At 36.5% G+C, this 22,038-nt stretch overlaps 1 protein-coding gene across 2 annotated transcripts in view; it reads left to right on the plus strand.

The window, feature by feature from the left end:
• Positions 1-21,765, plus strand: part of LOC145684347 (phospholipid scramblase 2-like) — a 360,612-nt gene extending 338,847 nt beyond the window's left edge. For both annotated transcript variants that reach the window (XM_081756559.1, XM_081756561.1), the window contains 2 exons: positions 12,282-12,339; positions 21,436-21,765. In XM_081756559.1, coding sequence (XP_081612685.1) covers positions 12,282-12,339; positions 21,436-21,449 — 72 coding nt within the window. In that variant the 3' untranslated portion in view covers positions 21,450-21,765. The remainder of the gene's footprint in view (positions 1-12,281; positions 12,340-21,435) is intronic.
• Positions 21,766-22,038: the final 273 nt, after the last annotated feature.

A 22,038-nucleotide genomic window follows, 5' to 3' on the forward strand; every position in this document is an offset into this window, starting at 1 on the left:
AGGTTTAACAAAAGCACAGAAGTTATCGTAAAATGTTGTTATATATGAGTATGTGCAAAGGGTGAGTGTTTTAGCTTTCACCCCTTATTCTTGATAGAGTTAAATCCCAAACAATGGGATTGTTAATTGAAACCATAAGCCAATTTTCATTAAAATGAAACCAAAACATTAAAAGATAGTTGTGAAACAGGCAAACGTCCGCACATACACATAAATGTCAGTTGAGTCGAATTGTAGCGCTTGTCTTTGATCAATTTCACTATGTTCCATAAAAATGGGATTTGTTTAAAGATGTCTTCGCGGAACAGTTTTCAATCAGGGACGAATAATTAACTTCCTCAGTATTGACTGATTTCAGCCCCAAGCAGTAGAATTGTGGGAAAGGCTTATAGAACATATACTTCGTATTGTATTAGCATCTAATCACTTTTATGGATCTCGAACCGGCTCGGTATGTTGAGGTGACTGAGTCGTGAGCCGAGCCGTTGACAACACTACAGGCTGCTCAGCTACACCCACCGGCTTCCACTGGGCCACTGCGGCCCCCACCTTTGTAACAGTTTGTAGTAATATTCATTATCTTCACCCACAGAATCAGTTATTCAGTTGCGATGATTAAATTATACATATGTATTTTATTTATTTATTCACTAACATATTTACGATACAGCCAAAAGATCATTATTTTTGTAAAATGACTATTATTTAAATGAAGCAGAGTGAATATTCTACTTGAGTTTAGAACTATCACTTGCTACACTTTTAGAACTAGACCTGATAGTTTATGCTCATTATTTCTGACTATTTTCTACAAATTACTTACAGAGACTATTCCGAGTAAATGTTTTACTTAGTTTAGTGATATTTTATTTTAATATATTTTAAATATATTTTATTTTATTCTTTTTGTTTAATAAATATAATTATAGTTTTCTTTCTTCTTCTATGGGAATTAACAATCCTCATTTTTTCTTTTTATTATGGGAATAAGGAAAATATTCTGAACAATTTTAAAGCACTTAACGCCAAGGCATAGATAAATATGCTATTTTATTTCGTTATCTGTGTGATATATGAGATATATATTTTTCTTTCATATATAGGAGAATTAACGTTTCTCTTTAGTCTCCTAAGAAAATTAGAAAAATGGATATTCATAACAGCATTGGTTTCAAACACTTACTGCCAAGGAGCAGATAGATTATTATATTTTGTTCTCTCCATGAAATAAGCACACCTTTTTCTTTCTTTCTTTTTTCCTTTCGTTCTTTCTTTCTTTCTTCATAGTGGCCCTTAAGACTTATCTAGTCGATAGCCAGAAGTTTGCCTGAAGGCATAACGTCGCGTAGCAAACAACTCGGTTCGACACTTGCCAATATACCTACTTTCTGAATAGTGTTGGAAGTCATTTTTTTATTTTCATGATTTCATGGAAAGTTATATATATATCTTCGCTTCTGCTGTACTACTACTACCACTACTACTTATCTCCCCAAAAGTAAGCAAATCTCGTTTTTGAGTACTTTTTCATCATATTTTATTGAAAAAAGTGTTATGAACGATTTAAAAAAATATATAAATTTCCTTCGGCCGGGTTTGAACTCACGCCAAAAGCAATTCTTGTTACCAGCCTACAACGCTAGCGCACACGACCACGAGGACCGATAGCAACAAGCCTATGATTTCTGTTATATACATAGGTATAGGCTATTTAGCAAGATACGAATAACGCCAACCAATCAGAATCGTGTATTTAGTTACTACTACCGGGAGTACTCTCCCGAGCAAGATCTCAATAACCTAGTCCAAGCTAGAGGTTAACTATGTCATTAAAATTCATTTCAAACGGTTCAGCCATTTTTCGCTATAATAGACAACGTATTTTTAATGTATATACTATGTAGATATACGTTAATAGTATTGTTACTGTTTTTTTTATTTAAGTTATTTATTAATATAAAAATGATGCATTAACTTTAATATTTAACAGTATCATACAATTTCATCGTGCGTATCACGACGTGTCGTCGTATCCAGGTCTGTTCCAGGTCACGAAATCCGTAACCAATTATCACTGCTTCCAGATACCAGTATAATAATAGGGTATGTTCTAACCCCAACGGGTAGGAACTGACTGTGGTTAGATTTTTTCCCCTAGAAACGGAGCTCGATTCTCAGTAGAAGCCTATGGTTTCGGATCCCACGTTAAGCTGTAAGTCCATGTCTCATATAGCCTCGCTGCTGAATGGGACGCTAAAGTAAAACCAACTACTACAACTAATAACAGACATTCTACAAAGAGCTCTGCAGACCATTTTCTTCATAAGAAATATTTTTTTCATATCAAACAGAGCAAACATAAATGTATAATTACAAGGATTCTGTTAAAATCTTCCGAAGTATTCAGAAACCTAAGAAACAAAAAAAAAAAAGAAACACCAAAAAAAAAGATTTGATGTATGAACTTCCACCAAAGATAAGTTCTAGCAAGCGAAGTAGGCTATTTTTAGCATTATTCAATTGGATCAGTTGCTACATTTGCTAATAAAAAGTTGACGTTAAATGTTCTCCCTGAAATATACGTAAAGGAGAAAATACTTTTTGAATAAAGATCCGGCTTTAGATTGGTTGATTTATATAAAAAGAGTGAGTTTGTAACGACACATTTACAAGCATGGGATTCAAACTTGTGTTGCGTTATTCAAGGTTTAAAGTTCTTAACATATTTCAGATTCTATCGAGAATCAAATTCAAGGTGTATATTTCAAGGTGAAGTGTCCCTATCTGTTCAAGAAACTTGTATTTCAGAATCTACTGGCAATTATTATCGCTAACTTCAAATACCCTGTATTTCATTCAGTTTAGTGTATTATAAAACATTGCTTAGTTCTATTATAAAATTGTTCATAATATTTTTCATATTATTTTCGATATTTTTAAGTATATATATATATATATATATATATATATATATATATATATATATATATATATATATATATATAGTTAGTTTAATTTCTTTATATAATGAAATGTAACCCCATAGTGACAGTTTGAACAATAATCTCTGTTTTGTTAAGGACGAAAGGATGAGAATTTTATATATAAACGAAAAAAAATTAGTGATATTTAGTTCCAGAAATAGGGATGATCGAAGTCAATGTGCTGATCACACACAAAACAGTTTAAATCCATTTCCTTGACCATAGCTAATTATGGACTACAATTGAAGTGAATTCAATTTATTTTGAGCTGTAATCTTATTAACAGTCAAATTTAGAAGTTTTACGCATGTAAAATTCTACTTCAATTTTTCGCTTGACAAGAAAAAAATAAATAAATACTTGCAGAATATCGAATCACACCTTGAACTGTAACCATATATTTCTTTCTACTGGAGTCCTACCTGATCAATAATAAAATAAAAATAAAAAACAGCGACGCGGAGATTCGAACACGGGTCGCAGGAATGGGAATTCTATACGGATCCAATGAGCTACGAAAGAAGATACACGAACCATCTACGCTATAAGTATATGGTACTAATCGTAAGCTTCAGTCTGTGAAAGAACTTTTTTTCCTTTTATTAAGTTTTACGATATTTCTATAGTGTTTTCAGTGAACTGCAAAGAGATAGATCATGTAGTTATCAATTTGGTTAGGGATTGAGCTTTAAAAACTTTTAAAACATTTAATTAAATCGCGATACGGTAGCAAGGAATGTGTAGTACCTTCAGCCATAATTTTGTTCTTCTAAGCAAAAAAGAATGCCTTCGTTCTACGCATTTGGAGTTCTTAAAAGTAAAATTATAGCATAATTAAACGTGTGATTTTGCCATTTGAATGTAAATTTATGTCCCTTACTGACCAAAATAAATCTTATGGGCGCAATCTGATCTCTAAGCTCCGCGTGTGTGCTTCTCCCTGTTCCCAATAGAAACTTTAGCTTAGGTATTTTCTGCAAAACTATTCGCGAAATATAGAATTTCATACTCAGTACTTCTGTTTACCTGGTACGGGAATTCATAGAATTGGAAATAATTCCTTTGGTGTAATTATAATTATGCAGAACAGCGATGAATAAATGTTTTATGTTGCTTAAAATGTATGTAAATTGTTAGGAAATTTTCTAGAGTGGTGGAAAATATTCTTCTCAGGCTGGCACAACAGTAATTAAGTTAGTGCCAAGGAAAGAAAAACTAGAGACGGGGAATTTCCCTAGCTTCCCCCTACAAACAAATTACTGGTCGTAACGAACGCTTTTCCTGACGTATGACCGTGGCACTCTATGTGGCTCCGTGGATGAGTGAGCAAAGGCGTGGCTTCGGAATCATGAGATTTAGGGTTCGAGTCCGGTCGAGGCATGTTGGTACTTTTTTTTCCATTGTTTGTTCCCCATATCTTAAGATGTTTCTCTCCCTCCGTAATCATCTGATGCTCTCAACTGAGTTCTCCACTTGAATTCAGCAATTGGTAATGGGATGCTCTCAAGTTCGGGTGAGCTTTTACATGTCTACTTACAAAATCAAAATTTTCGACAAAATATGGATGCTATCCGATCATTTTGTCTCCAATTCTGAATTTGCACATGTGAGTGTATTTCTCCTTCATCATATTTGCATCTCCCGTTCTCCTATGTTGTCAGTTATGACAAAAGATGGTTTGGGAGCAAGATTTCAAATCATAAAAGCGCTATACCAATGGGTTCACTCTCGCTAAGCATTTGATTAAAAGTATATGTTTTCATACTGTAGGAGAGGAGCTTTTGCTCTTCCTACCCCCCCCCCTGAAGTGACAGAATATTTATTTAGGTTCTGTAAAGTCATTTCAGATCAAACGACTTAAAGAGAGTTCATTCCAACAGCAACAGGATTGGGCTTTTATTTGTTGTTGCACTTTATCTTCACGAATAGGACGAATATCAAATAGTATATTTGGCATAAGAACTACACGTATAAGATTCATTTTATTTTGGAGAAATGATGCTGTAGACGGTAGTGGGAATTTCACCCAAGTGTACGGGAATTTTCATTGCCTGGCGATTATACCACCCGCCTTCTTTTAAAGTTAATTCGGTTGCAATACTTCCAGCAAATACTTTGGACTCAACTGGTGGAGCACTCTTGCCGTAAATCTCCATATGGCTGTGCCATTTAGAAGTGTCCCCCGCTGTACAATAATGCTAACTAAATTATGTAGCTCCTTTAACGCAAAATCAAATTTGGAATATTTTGTAGGAATAACAAAAATAATATAATTTATCGTTTATATTGAAATCATTTGCTGGAACACATCCGAAATTCTTTCTTCAATTGTAACATGAAAAATAAATTTACCGAAAAACCTGCACAACAGTTTAATCATACATTTAAAAAATGGACTCTCCCTGTCCAATGCATAAAATGACAATTTGCGTTAAATTAACATTGTAACTTAAACATTTTAAAAATCGATTCCTTACTTCCTCAGACTACTCCGATCATATGTTAAAAACACAAGCGTCTCAGGACTTTTCGGCCTGGTATTCTGGGATTAAATATAGCCTACTAAAGTATGTATATTTGTGGCTTTTGAACACAAACGGATTTCTTCAAACTGGTGGCAGAGTAGATAGTCCCAAACACAGAAAAGAAAATTAAATGTTTTAACCTTGCGTCCGGTGATTATGTCAGTAGGCTAAAGCCGACGGTGATGGTGACAATGAATGAAATTGCTTAACGAAAAAAGTAGAAGGAAACGGAAAACATACGAGAAAACCCGCGTGCACGATTTCTGTCCACCACAAAGTCCATTTGTCTCAATCGCGACACATAAGCGAAGTCAAAAATATACACACATTGATAAAAATAATATTTCATATAAAATGAGTAACATTGGTGCACAATGCAAAACATTTTTACTAAAGTGAACATATTAAATATTGTAGTGGTGATTAAGCAAATTTAATATGCTTTGACATGTATTTCGAAGAAACTAAATAGCTCACCCTAGCTATCCGATTATTTTTTATTTATTTGCGTCTGATTTGAAAGGAAAGGGAGTATTCGGTCTTTAAAGTGATACCATTTGTATAACATCACTGCTCGACAAAATGAAACTTTTTGACAGGTGTTTTTGATTTGACACCTGATTTTATATAATTTGAGGTTGCTGATTACGAAATTGATTTTTCCACTTCACGTCAGGTTTTTTCACAAATCGGAAATAGGGATTACGTAAATTGTGCTATTACAAACAGCAACGCTGCTAATGTACAGTAACATTATAATTATATATTTCTAATTAAGCAACATTATTTTGCTTGAATACTATCTGAACATCGGTATTCAAAATTATTAACGTCATCGATAAACAACTTACCTTATTTTTGTCTCTGCCTTTTCACTTGGAAACTCCTAAAACTAGACTTCCTTTTCTGAATAGTTCGTGAATCTTCATATACAAACAAGCAACAATAATACGCCAGCATTGTTGTGTTCCAACGTCCCTGATAGCGGCATTCAATTGCTTTGATGTCCTGCTGAAATCTTTCAGCGTGTTCTTCACTTAAGTCATCCAGGTTGGAAGGAAATTTGTCTAATTGTGAATGCAGAAAATGAACCTTCAGACTCATTTTGCATCCTAATATTTTAAACTTCTGGAGCATGTTAGACACAATGTACTTGTAATTTTCATGTTTATTGTTCCCTTGAAAATTGTGACACACGTCTTTGAATGCACTCCATGCTTGCCTTTCAATATTTGTCATATAGTGTTCAAAGTCTGAGCCTTTAAAAACTTTCTGATCTGAGGACCAATGAATATTCATTCTTTTAACTTAGCACTTGAAAGTTCTGGGAATTTTGTCACTAGATACAGGAAGCACTGCCATCTTTATTGAGTTTTGGCAAATTCTTTCATTAGGCTCAGTTTTATATGCAAAGGTGGTAATATGACATTTGAAGGGTCTACGAGGCAGACGTTTTTCACATTTTTACGTTCTATATTGTGGCTTTCTCTGACAGGCCAATCAGTTTGAGTCATGTTTATCGTGTTCTCTGCTGTCCCATTCGCAAAATTATCATTGATATTTTGAGTATTTTTATCTTGTCCAAGAAGCATACACACCACCTTTTAGATCGCCGCAATATAACCACTGGTGATCCTCTCATCTGATTTTTTCAAAAGCATTTGCATATTTTCGGAAGTCTCCTATAAACGTACAGAATGAGCAATGGGCACTGAGGGTTATTGGTTATTGCTGTGAAGAAGCACACCCTTCAAACTTTTCTTTGTGGAATCAATCAAAAGCTTCCGTTCTTCTGCATTATATTCATGTTTGTGAGTTTTATCATGAGATTTCTAACGTCGTTACAAAAACTGTTTCCGTCAGCAGAAAAATATTGAACAAATGCTTTCGCATGATGTCTAAAATATGAACATGATATCCCTAAAGTAAACTTTTCTAAGCCTTGTGCCTAAGAGTTTCCCTGTTTGCTTTGACAGATTCAAGTCCCGTACTAAATTCTTTAATTCTGGTTGTATAAATAACTTCTGCTCAGTAGTTTCCTCTTCTCTGCTGTACACCTCATCAATGCATTAGGTGCTGCTAGAAGCAGAATCTGTGGACAGTAGTTCGTGTTGAGTTAGGTACTGGAATACCAAAACCATGTGGACAGGTCGTAATGCATATGGTAGGTTATGATATTGTTTGCTACTGGTCTACTACTACCAAGTTTAGTAGCATGCATGGACACCATGCCCACGATCGTTCGGTCTATTTGATGGGCGGGTTCCGCCAAACAAGGACCCCACCCGTAGTTCCTCGATACTGTATTGTATCTTCGTGCACGTGCTGCACGTTCAGAATTTGTCCCCTAATTCTGACTTGCCTAAGCGATGTAAGCCCCATTCTCTGAGGGAGTGGGATACGCCCACTGCGCGGCCAGACCGAAGTCCTGAGTGCCTACCAGTTAACCTACTGGTTCAGGCAGATTGCTACCGAGCCAGTCCTACCATGCTCTGCAGAAATAGCGCCCGAGCGTTATAAGACAAGCTCACCTCCCGCCCGTGTTCACCGTTACCCAGATTCCTGCGATTGACTCCCACAAGCTACCGAATGACTACAGCCGGGCAGAGTTCAACCCAAATACGGGGCCTCAGGCAACGCCTGAGAGGGCTTGTTCAATCCCGGCCCTGCCTACCTCTATCGTTCAACTGGCAACTGCCTTGTCGTGTAGATGTATCATGCACACGTCGAGATACTTCCGTATGTCATCCCGAACCCAATGATACGTGTTAAGTCACCATTTGAGTTTGGTACTGACCCATATCCTACAGAGTTTCCTCCCTTAAGTGGGATCAGAGCCGTTACCCTGATTACTGGGGTTGGTCAATCCCACACCTCCGTTCAGTCACCCAGCAGGCAGGAATCCGACACTCCCTCACGGTAGGGTCGTCCAGGATATGCGGTACTTCATGTAATTACGGTAGAGGTACACCGTACATTACCAGAGCCAATGACTGATGTAGACCGTCTGCTCGAGGCAGACTTTGTCATTTGGGAGCCGTGTCTTCTCTGGTAGGCCCATCCAAACAACATGGGACTGCCTCTGATTACGGTAGAGATACACCGTACATTACCAGACCCAATGGCTGATGGTGTAGACTGTCTACCTTTAAAGACAATGGCCATTTGGGAGCGTCAGCTCCTCTGGCAGGGTCGTGGCTCCTGCACCCAGTGAATGTGCAAGCCTGGGACAAGGAGTACCCCACTTCCGCAGCGCTCCTGAGGTACGAGTGTGCGTTAGGATACGAAGTATCCCATCTCGGACCCAAGAGAACGCCCTACACTCTCTTTGAGGGCAGTACCTACATCATTCTCCCGGTAGGGCGCTGGATCTGCCCACACTCTTGGACACACCAGCTACCCACTCTTTTTAGCTTGTTGGGGTACCACGCAGCCTTATCTCTCGGACCCAAGGGTACGGCCTAGTTGCCCATTTCGGGGCATAGCCGAGGCCTCACCTCCGCCGGTAGGTTGTTGGCCCCGCATGCTGCCCGCTATCATATGGCAGTTAAGGTACCAGCAGCGAGTCCGGCTGCAGGGTCACCCTATCTCCCCCGTGCTACCTCCGTGCCTGGAACCAGATGCGAGCCCGGTTTAGGAACACGGGGGTCCCTCCCCCTTTCTCAGCACGGGATTGGGACCGGATAAATGATTCGTTTGATTTTAACGGTGAAAGCTTTAACCTCACACGAACAGAAATAGCAGTCAGTACTATGATCTTTTGCCTGACGCCATATTATTGGTATTCCGAAACGTAGAGATTTCTTCTTATCTTTCAACCAGTTTTTTAGGGTTTCGACACATTTTTTACATATTGTGTGTGGCACAAATATTTTGATTTGATCCCCTAATTTTATTCCGAAATAGGCGTAATATGCACGTTTCACAAACATTGTTTTTTGTCTTTATTTCGACATTAATAACTGACACAGATGTAGCAGAAATAGTTAGGATAGTTCCGACACTTCCGAAGTTCCTTTTCGATTCAACGACAAACAGCATAGCTAGAGAAGACACAACAACAAAACATACGACGACCCGTAGTTCTCGCAAATATACCTTACACAGCGCTGTTATTGTGTAACACGTTGTGATATCAGTCAGTGGTATCAGGTACTGTATATATTTTTGTAATGTTAGCAGAATAAGTAACTGCATGTCTTTTATTACAAATTCAAAGATAATCAGAAGGATATGGCATCGAAAGTATGTTTCTATGTTTCTAATTGTAATCAGTACTTCTTCCGAAATATACATTTATACGGCTATTTTTCTTTCTCCCTCAACTGTATTTTAAGAAAATTCTACGTGATAGAGCAAAACTAACTACAGTTTTGGATTTCTCAGGTCAAAAACGTTAAGAAAACGTTAATAGTTTCCAAACAGCAAAATCAGTGTAGAGCAGTGTAATTCTATGAAATACTTAAATTGCATATGTAGCTATCCAGAGAAAATTAATCTAGGTCATCTTACGTTTAAAGGGAAATGGAATACTTTGACCCTTACAGTATTGTCATCTCTAGAATAATTGTATAAAATATTTAAATTTCCGTAGAAACCTATCCAAACAGTGTTATCTGAGTTATCAGCTTTTTAGCTCAGTGGTGTTATTCTCATTCTGAGACAAACGATTCTATATATATATATATATATATATATATATATATATATATATATATATATATATATATATATAAACAGGGTGTTAATAAACTATACTGACAAACTGTAAGAGGTGATTCCTTACATCAAGATAAGACAAAAAGTTCATATTGACCTGTGGAAAAAAATGCATAGTTTTAGAGCTAGGGATGTCCAAAATCACAAAAAGCAGATTTTCAAGAGGCCTCAGTTCGAATTAGAGATACTATGGACAATAGTTCTTACCAGTGTAAAGGGAGTTACGCATACGCAATCCACAAATGCATATTTCATCAATGTTCAGTGGGTGTACGGAGTATTCCCTGTATGGTGAAATTCTCAGAAATGCCCTCAACCAAATTTTGAGGTATGCTTTCACTTTATGATTGGTCCAAAAGTAGACAAACGATAAGCCTTGTAAGCAGTGAAGACAGAATCGTTTGGGGAGATGTCGGAAGTGTTGAGGATCGTCAGCAGTACGGTCTCTCATAGTCGAGAAAACGCATGATGCGATGTTTTCTTTCAGTCATATTAGTGAAGAAAACGTGAAATATACCGTGACGAAATACATCGCAGCACACGTTATTCCGAACACAAAAAATCTTGTACTGCAGGTTTCTAACACTTCTGACTTTCCTCTGAAGCATTGGGTGTCCATTGTTGTTAAGGCTTAACTTTTGCCAACTTTAGACCCTCCTTGAAATCGGGGTATATCTGAAAACTTTATTGACAGCATATCTGAGAATTACACAATGTAGAGAATAAGCTGTACACCTATTGGAAATGGGCGAAATATTGCATTTTTGGATTGTGTATGCGGGACTTCCTATACGCAGATAAGGACCACCATCCTTAGCTTCTGGAATTCGAAATAGGTCCTGTTGAAATTTAGCTGTTTCGCGATTTTATACAGCCCTAGCTCTGAAATTATAAACTATTCGCCATAAGTCCACATAAACTTTTTTCTCTTATTTTGATGTGAGGAATCGTCTCTTACAGTTTGTCGGTATAGTTCAATAACACTCTTTATATATATATATATATATATATATATATATATATATATATATATAGCGAGGGATAGATAACAAACCAAGAAAACAAATCATGCAAGATAGACAAAAGAAAAGCTTTTACTGGATACCACAAGTAATAAGTATAAAGATACTTACACATCTTTCTAATTAAAGATGATGTGACAAAATTTGGTAGGACTGTGAATATCTTGAAAACAAATTTATCAAATTTATCAAGATAGATGGTTGTCTAAAATTATTAGATCGACAATTATTGATAGTGTTATATATACATTTCAAATATATAAATAACGCTCACCACTACACTCATATGATCCCAGTTCTGATTCTTGATATCTGAGCTTTTGGGATTAACAAATAAAAGCTTATACTTTTTTTTATGAGAGATTACATGTGTTAGCCTGTAGCTGTATGAATTTCTAAAAGCAAAGATAGTTAAACTATCATTTACTGTTCCTCCTCATAACTCGGTAAAATTTACTCTACTGTGTGGGTATAATAAACGGTTATGTGAATTCGAAATATTTTAACCGGTTCCAGCGAACCAGTGCGAAACGGTTGAATAGTACCACTGGTTGTGCTATTGGGATCTTCACGATAATAAAATATATAAATAGTGCAGATAGTTATTCAATATTATTCATCTGGGCTATATCAGATTTAGTACAAAACTGAAGGCTATGGCCCCTAAGCTGATTTCACCTGTAGGATAACTCTAAAAATATTTATTGGTTTTTATTTTATTTTATTTTATTTATTTTATTGGATTTGAACACAGCACGTTAGACCCCATCTACAATGTTCATACATTGTTTACATTTTTTTTACATATACTGTGTATAAGCAGAAAATTCTAGATTTTCACCGTTGAGTGCATAAGGTGCAAGGACCTTGTACTTGCTACTGTCTGCAAATTTAGCCGTAAGAAATAATATGTAAGAGGTTTTGTTTATTAAAGTTTTTTGAATATTATTCTGTGTGAATTGTAACATTGCCTTAGATTCAGTTTTGTACAAGTTTAATGCTTACGTGTATTTTCTGCTTTTTCCTCATAGGATTATAATTATTATGAACAGAGCGGTAACGATTCGTCGGCTGTTGGAACAGCTATGGGTAAGATAACGTGGACATAACTTTTCCAATTCAAAGTATTTATCTTAAACAACATAATGTTATTTAATATTTCAGAAGAGGTTTTTTTTTTGTCCTGGGGGCTCAATTGCTGATCACCATTCGTAAGTTATTCTAACAGCTAGGAGAGTCCTGCTAGGAGTTTGAGAGACAGAAGGTTTGTTTGTTTTAGCGAGTGCTACTATCTTCAGTGTTCTTAAAAAAATTGGTCACATGTTCTGAATCATGGTCATTATTGCACAATGGCCGCCATCTTGAATATTTCTTTCGTATTAACACATTTTTCTTAAATACATCTAGCTCAAGCTGTAATTGTCGCAAAGTTATCAGTTATACCTCATTCGATTTGCAATAGTATAGGCTTTTAGGTGACGTTATTCACTTGTCAGTAATACACACAAGGGGGAAGTAAAGGAGAGAAATTTTGAAAATTACCCTCAAAATTTTCCCTTTTACCGAATTTTTGCTATTGTTATATGGCAACGCTGGGTTCTAGGCTAGAAAGAAAAATTACATACATTTCCTGTAATGTGATAAATATATGCTGAACGTTTTGTCTTGATTGGTTACTAGCAGAGGAGTAATAAAATATTTTGTATTTTATGATTTTGGTTGCTCTAACAATCTTTGGATTTAATGAAAGCACTTTTGTCACATAGAAAGACCCCCAGCTCAGACTGTAATTGCCGCAGAGGTACAAATAATATTTCGTTTTATAATTTGTTTGATTAGAGTAATAAATGGTGTGGATTAATCTAACATATGTGCTATTATAACTTATGACAAGGAAGTATAAGAGAAATAAATATAAAATTCACACGAAATATTTTCCTTTAATGATGTGGAAACCTTAAAAGATAGAAGTGAAACTACTAGAAATTCACTAAACATTAATACCCAATATTTAATTCACAAGTGAAGACATATATTTTTTTAAAATCGTAACATTTCATGTTTCGTAATTAAGAAATGTGTTCCAAATTTGATATCAAGTGATATTTTCAAACAGCAATTTATTATTCTTCTTACATAACAGTCCACAAATGTCTGATAAACTGACACTTTCATCCCACATTTACACACATATTCTTCACTTTACATTTACAGAATGGACAACACGGTATTTGTTTCACTCTGCAAAGACAAATATTAACTTTTGCACATGTCTTGCACATACAAGGAGAGAGAAATTCAGGAGCTGTGAAATATCCAGTCGTTATTATTGGCTTAAGATATCCTGCTTCTTCTATGTAACCATACTCTAGTGGATTCAGTGGTTGGGCTTCATCCAGCACAGTCATCCATATGTAGCTCTGAAGATATGCACGCTCTATATGAAAGACTATTGTTGATGATGGTGGACATAGTTGAGAAAAGTTGAAAGCTTTTGCTTTGTGGTATTGTTCAAATCGTACCATATCACAGTTTATTTTTGATGAACCAAGTACTTTTGCGATAAAAAGCTCGGCATTTTGTATCATTCCTTCATCCAAGGGAGCAACCCCAAAATTATTCAACAGGGTTCCTGATGTCATTGCTGTTTTAAGTGCCATAAGTTTTGTCCCAACCTTACCTGTGGTATCGCAACCAGTTAAACTGTGAACAGCAGGAAGAACATATAAAAGTGTGTCGTCCATGTTCTCCGTCATTTTGTGAAGTGGTATGTATCTCATAGATGATCGTGGTATGTATCTCATAGAACTTTGACAACCCACAGTTCTTTCAGGCCACATTTTTTATAACTATTTTTGAGACGATATAGTGCGGAAATCATAACATCTGTATCTACTGAGGCAATCATAACTCTTTCAATGGAATCAGTTTCGACCACGTGTTGGATGTGTTTCATGATTCTATCATCAGCTTCCTCACATTCACAGTAAAGATCTGGTACCAAACTAACAGATCCTTCGGTCAATTTCAGGCATAGCTGTGGGTTATGTTTGTGACCTCCTCCCAAATACAAAGATTTTATAGAATTTCCTTGATCGACAATCCACTCAATGAAGAGTTCTTGCAATCGTGCTTTGTTCTGTCTTGAAGCCCAAAAAGTATCCATGTTGACAGGAAGGGGTGCATTTGGGTTACTAGGAATCACATCAATAGGATCAACTTTTTTTGTCACCTCAGTCGCTCCCAGTTTTTGATACTTTTATCTTGATACAAGTCAAACACTATGTCAGTGCGCAAACAACCTTCGGAGAATTTTAAAAATATTTTCCAAATAGTCAAAGTAGTCTCCAAACGTCTTACACATAAGTCGTTTGACATAGACTTTTCGCGCGTACACCATAAAGTCAATCACCATTGCTGCTCTCGTTTCCTGCGTTGGTAGATGACTAACTACATCATTCTTATTTAAAAAGTGTTTTTCAACTTCTTTGCTGAGTTGTGCTTTATCTGCTTTCTTTAAGAACCCATCATCTGTTAGATAATAGATGTAGATGTAAGCTCGTATTTTAGTACTGTCTCAATATCGAAATTTCTTGAACATGCTATTTTTATGAACCGAATAGCATTATTTGTTTCTTGGAGTGCCGTCACGGTTGCAGATATGCGTTTCTTTGTCTTTGGAAATTGTTTATGTATGGGATCTAGAATACCTTTGGATTTGTCAATAAGCCTTTCTTGAACGAAGTTTTTGTAGCTAGTTCTCCTTTTCCTTGTATAGAGAGTAAGTACTCAGCTATTACTTGATCATTTTTTGTTCCACTTATAATGTTAGAAATTCCACAACTATCAACTTTCGAAAAGGGATTTCCTCTCTCAAGCACAAGAGTTATCATCTCTGAAATATTTTGCTGCTCTTGAATTGTTCAAGACTTCGAAAACTCATGATGAAGAGCATATTCATCGTCTTCATTAGGGCCACAAAACCGTCTCAAAAAGTATGTTATATTTTCTTTCTCATGTTTGATAAGATTGTGTTTTGTCACGGCTTCTTTTCGTCTGGTTACTCCGATTATGCCTCCAGATCCCTTGGCTGGTTTATTGTAGTGTTGCTCTAGTGCTTGATCCAATGCAACGCTGCTAAATCTATTGTTACTATGTTGAACTGTGAAATGACCGTTCTTAAACTCATTATAGATCAGATGATGTTCTTGTTCTAGTTTTAAGCAATCGTGGTAATATAGAGTACACCACCGTGCATAATTTGTTCTGTCAAATGAGAAGAAAAGTGGCAAACACTCTCTTAGGCTGCATACATGTGGAGACAAACTGATCCCAATAAGCAAACATTTCACTTTTTTGTGCTCCACTTTCTCTAAATTTCTCAAAGTCCATTCTGATGGCACTCAGGTTTTCGATAGCACATTTAGTTTCTTTAGATAAACTTTGTTCTTCATACACTGATAACTGTATTTTCTATACGTTTTACTATTGAGAACAATTCGAAGTATTTAGTTATGTTAATCTGTTCCATGAACGCCTTCACTCCAGTGTTTCCATTACTTCACAAAGCATTCCTATTGATCTAACTCCCCTGCTATAGTGGTTTCCTTTTAAAGCGCTTTCAGCAGTATGTGGACCAATGGTTTCAGTCTGAACAAGAATTTCCAAAGCTCCACTGCGCTTGAGGTATAGACCAATACATGCAAGCACAACTTTCTGATGATGAAATCCTCCAAGGCCAAGAAATATGTTGGAAAACTTTTCGGGTTGAAGAAGCTGAATTTCTTTAGCTATATGATATACGCCTTCGTCGCACCACAGTGAACTCTCTTCGACATTTAACTGGTGCAAGATATCTTGGAAATTACACATTGTTGTATAAATAGAGTCATACTGAGTTGCAGGATAGGGTAGTATTGGAGTATATCCCGTAATGGTCCTGTGAGATGGATGTTTAGATAGTGCACTCATAAAAGCGTTTCTAGAGGGAATCTCAACTTCCTGAGGGAAACCTTATTGAGGTACGTTGGATTTTTTAAAAAATCTTGAAAGAAACCATATGAGATCTAAATTTCTGCCTGGCTGTTTTATTACATTTGCTGTAATTGGGTCATTGCTAGGAACGAAAGTACTGAGGATACTGCACCTTGTTTTTGGCTTTGTGTAGAACAATAGTTTTTGAGTATCTATATCTTTAGTAAGAGTTCATGAAGTGACATCAATGCCAAACGTTCCCAGGTATCTCTCTGGATTATCAGGTTCTTCTAACGAGACGTTAAGTTTATCACTCAGATGAAGGTCTTGAAACAAGACAAGTACTGTGTCGTGTGTTCCATGCATTCCTGAAAATGTAGCTTCTTCTCTGCCGAAATTGTCCAAAGCGCCTCGAACAGGAATGTTGGGTTTTATTGATGGAGGTATGGGAACACGGTGTCCTTTAGCCCTAATTAATAGTCATGTTTGCTAGCATTTGATCTTGACGTAGTACATCATCATAACTGCAGCATAGTACATCATCATAACTGCAGCATAGGAAGAAAATCTTGAATCACTTACCTTTAAATCATTAATCTTCGCTTTATTGACGGCTTCGACGTTAATCTCGACTTTTGGCCATAGTAAGACTCCAACAGTGCTACCAACCTACGCAAAAAGTAATTTCCTCTTGTATTTACTGCGCTACAGAGAAAAATAGAAAGTTTTACGCGTATTTTCCACATTTTTGATCCTTCCCATAAGCACTTCTGGCAAGCCACCTAAAGGCCTATATCATTAAAAGTAGATCTTGATATTATTTGTATCTCTGCGGCAATTACAGTCTGAGCTGGAGGTCTTTCTATGTGACAAAAGTACTTTCATTAAATCCAAAAATTATTAGAGCGACGAAAATCATAAAATACAAAATATTTTATTACTCCTCTACTACTGAATCAATCAAGACAAAACTTTCAGGATATATTTATCATATTACAGGAAATGTATGTAATTTTTCTTTCTCGCCTAGAACCCAGCGTTGCCATATAACAATAACAAAAATTCGGTAAAAAGGAACTTTTGAGGGAAATTTTCAAAAGTTCCCTCCTTTACTTCCCCCTTATGTGTATCACTGACAAGTGAATAACGTCACCTAAAAGCCTATGCTATTGCAAATGGAACGAGGTATAACTGATAACTTTGCAACAATTATAGCTTGAGCTATATGTATTTAAGAAAAATGTGGTGAATACGAAAGGAATATTCAAGATGGCGGCCATTGTGCAATAATGACCATGATTCAGAACATGTGACCATTTTTTTTTAAAATCACTGAAGATAGTAGAACTCGGTAAAACAAACAAACCTTCTGGCTCTCAAACTCCCAACAGGACTTTCCCTAGCTGCTGGATTAAGTGTAGTAGCTTAGCTACGTACCTTTTCTTTGTTTAAGGAAGCTCTTAGTGCTCAAGAATCTTTGGAAGTTAGTTCACATGAACCTATAACATCCCATCTTTCCCTATAGATATGCATAAATACAGTATAAATTCACAAAGTTATAAAAATTTAATGGAACTAGATATTATTATTATTATTATTTACATTTTCTACATTACGTACTGGAAGTTATTTTGTTTTGTCTTCCTCTAAATAACATTTGCCCCCTGCTTCTCAGTGCATCCACTACATTACCTGTCTCCTGAAACTTGTCGTACAGTCAATGGGGGATTTGTTTGAGATATCTATTTCATAATTCCCAAGTAGCTCACTGCTGAAAGCACAAGTGCTAGTCGGGATGTACTCTGTCACAATGTATATACGCTATTGCAGATCAGTTGTTAAGCAACCATAACAATTTGCGTGAATAATGATGAGAAAATAATTTTTCATTGGCGAAAGTGCATGTATGCAATGTGCCACTCATGTTTTCATTAAATGTCACAAACTGTCTCTTAACATCTTAAAGTTGACATCGGAAAGATGTGCTCTGTTTCGGTGTTCACATTCAAACAACCTATTATGGAAACTCCAAAATGCTTGGTGTAGAGGGTCTCGAGGAATGGCAATGATTTTGCCTTCAATTTTCAGTTTCAGTTCATGGACACCTGCAGGACCTGTAGGACGTGTGTGGTATACCTTGTCTTTAAGATGTTTAAGATGTCCAAATAGGAAGAAATCGTATACACGAAGATAAGGGTATCTCGCAGGCCACGGAATATCAGCGTTACGTAAAATGACTAGCCTTTCAAATAATTGGTGAATGGCTTCCATCGATTGTCGAGCAGTATGTGATATGACTTCGTGGTGCTGAGACCACATATTGTCGATGTTCAGATCATAGAGCCTTTGTATAATGAATGTTTCATGTACACCAACATACCATTCGGATATTACTGTTATTGCAATGCGATCTTCATCTTCAAAAACTAAGAAGCAATGATACAATGACATGATACTACACACCATTGTGTAACCTTGGCGATAGGTAATGGACAGTTTTGAAAGGAAATTCTATTTGTTAACTTATCCATCAAAGTGGAAGTGGGCTTCGTCTCACAACCATATGTTGTTGACTAAATTTGAGTACACGTTGATTTTAGCCAACACCTGTTCACTCAACCCTTTACGTGACACAGGGTATGGTGGGTGTAGGTCCTGCATAGTCTGTAACTTTTAGGGATAGAATTTGAGCAGCATTCTTTGTGCATTTCGCCGCCCAATCTCTGGCTGCAAATGCGTGTTGTCGAACGGAGTGGCAAGGGAAACTTAAACAGTTGCAATGTTCTCATGGGTAAGTACCGTTCTAACGTCCCCTAGTAGCTTTTTTTAAGGCTGAACCAGTTTCTTCAAGAGTACGCATTCACGCTGTATTCCCATGAGCAGATGGAACACTTTCATGACATCATAGCTGGCAATGCCGTCGAAATACCCCTTTTACAGCAGTCAAATTATCACCTTCCTTGTAAGACGCTATGACAGGAAGAGCACGTTCCGGATCACTCCAATGCTGCATGGTACTAATTGGCAACCGGTTCCCTACACACCTTGTATTTCTAACAGAAAGAACCCTTCGAAATCTTCATTTTCTGGAAGTTCGAAAATTTAAAATTGTTCGCCAATACACGCCTCCTAAATTTTGGTTGGTGAGAATACATACTGCTCTCAAAATCAAGAAGTTAATGCCCGATGACGTTATTTAATATGGTCGTGACTAATGACATTGTCACGTTACTTCCAATAACCTGAAAACGTGGTTTGCTATTCCTACGGTCCATATTTACTACGGTCTATTTTACTGCATTTTAAGCAATTATAAGTACATATTTTCCTGAATATTTCCTATATACTTTTGTGCCTAAACATCCAGTCCATAGTTATGATGTTAATAGAGGACGTTTAGTAAGCAATTGAATCATTAAAATTATTAGTTGATTTGTATCAAATATATGGAGTACATTTCTAAAGTAAATAAAGCACAGTTTAATGTGATCTTGAGTGAACCATGACTTGAAAATATTCTAGTCATAATAGTCATAATTTCGTTACTTCCTATTGTATAGTTTTTAGTATTCTTGTTTGCCCTTCTTACAAAGAGAGCAGTAGCACTGTACGCTTACCGATTAGTGGATGTGATTCGAAACATTAAGTGTGTTTATTACTTATAATTCATTACAGTTTTAACCACAACCTTCGCGGACAGAATATTGTCCCACGACTCTTTAACAGTCTTCAAACGATGTTATTTGTTTTCGAAAGACTGCAATTAGGTTCTTATAGGGCAAATACTCTAATCAATAATATTGTAATTGAAAGGCCAATATAATTTGAAATTTGTGACTGTGGAGTAACGTAAATGTACAGTCAACTTGTAAAACTTAGTATCAAAGTAACCTTGTGTTAATTTGGTATCGAGGATAAACTATTTTTTTTATTATTATATAAAAGCATTGTTTAACAATAAGGTAACCAAGAAAATTTTCGTTGCATTTTGTGAAGGTGTGTGTTCAATTGGCCCTCACATCATGAGTTGAATGCGAATGGAGATAGAGCGAAGGTCAGTTGTTGGTGTGGGAATATCCAACATACTACCTGGTTGCGACAGTTCGGTTACAACGTGAACTTACATAAGAACTGATTGAACAATTGATATCCACACAGCATGGTAAGGACGTATATGCTGTACGAGTTCAAACTGGGGTCAAACACCTTTGCAGCAGGGCGGAAGATATGCCAAGCCTTTGGTGAGAGTGTCGTGATAATGCGGACAGTGTAGCAGTGGTTTAACAAGTTTAGGGACAGTGACGAAACACTCGTAGACGCACCATATGCTGGAACGCCAACACATGTACAAAATAAATATCTTCAGGCAAAAATTGTGGTTAACAGTAGCCAAACATGTGAGGAACTGAGTCCTCCTATGTTTGGTGGACTTCTCGCGGCATCGTACATCGGAAACTGCTACCAGGTGATCAGAGCGTCAATGCCACTGTGTACTGGCAGCAGTTGAATCGTGTTGAAGAAACTCTGGAGCCCGAACTTCTGAATCGCAAAGAGATTCTCATGTTACAGGACAACGCTATGCCCCACGTGGCTAGGATGCCCCTGGACACCATTCTACGCCTTGATATTAAACACCGTTGCATCAACCATATTTCCCTAACATTGCACTGTCCGATTATCACTTGTTCCATTCCTTGGACAATCACCCTAGAGGACACCAGTTGAAATCCCTAGTAGAGGTGCAAAATGCACTTGATACATTCTTCGCTTTACGGCCCATCAAGTTCTACCGTGATGAAATCCATGGCCTTCCAGAACGTGAGCAGAAGGTAGTGGATGCTGATGAGGACTACTCTTGATCCTCCAGGTACGTCTTAGGTGTCATATCGATGTTCGAAGGTGGTGGGTAGAGAGCGACAGAGCTTTGTTGGTTACTTTTATATATTACTTTAGGTAATCCCTATGTGTGTAATCTGATTTTTTGGGTGTCAGCGTCTCCCAAACACTACAATTAAAGTCTCAAGTAGAATCTAGATGTTTAATGTGTTGTAAAACTATCCTAAAATAGCAAATTGTACACAAAAGTTATCTCTAGTAATCTTCGTGCATCAATTAAAGAGAATTCTATTTAAGAAGGGAATTAAATAGAACACTATTTGCACATAATATCCCAACTATAATTTAATCTATTACTCAATCTATCTTTTCTAGCACTCGCTATTTAGAATAATGAAAGAAGCCATAGGAAATGATATAACAAAAGTTTTCTCTAAAAGAAGGAAAAAAGAGATGTTTTGTACTATGAAGGTTTTTAATTACTATGTCATATAATGGGTTTCGGATGGTTTCTTTTTCCTGGATTTCTTTGAATTACATCGTCTAATTCTGTATTTTATATGATATGTTTTATTTTAAAATTGTATTGTTGGTATTTAACATGCTTACAATTTACTTACATTTGTATTTTATATAAGATGTACTATTGTAAAACTGTCTTGTTAGTATTAAAGATGGTGACAAGTTAGTTACTTTTGTACTTTATACGAAGTGTTTTATTCTACAAGTATGCTCTTTATCTTGAAGATAGACGTATGTTAGTATTTTTGTATTTTGTACAAGGTGTTTTAACACCTTAACTGTAATACCGATGTGAGAGCTTGAACAATTTTTGCTTTGGTCGTGTGGTAGCCTTAATTCACCTAGCTTCCTCTACGTCTCAGTAACTTCCCCTTTACCCCTCTTCACAATAATCTTTTGTTACGCAGTTTGAGTGGGTCACTTGATTCTTATAGTTTGCTTTTCGATACCCTCCTG

The sequence above is a fragment of the Thermobia domestica genome, chromosome 4 (assembly GCF_964235325.1).
Source record: "Thermobia domestica chromosome 4, izTheDome1.hap1.1, whole genome shotgun sequence".
NCBI classification, from domain to species: Eukaryota; Metazoa; Arthropoda; class Insecta; order Zygentoma; family Lepismatidae; genus Thermobia; species Thermobia domestica.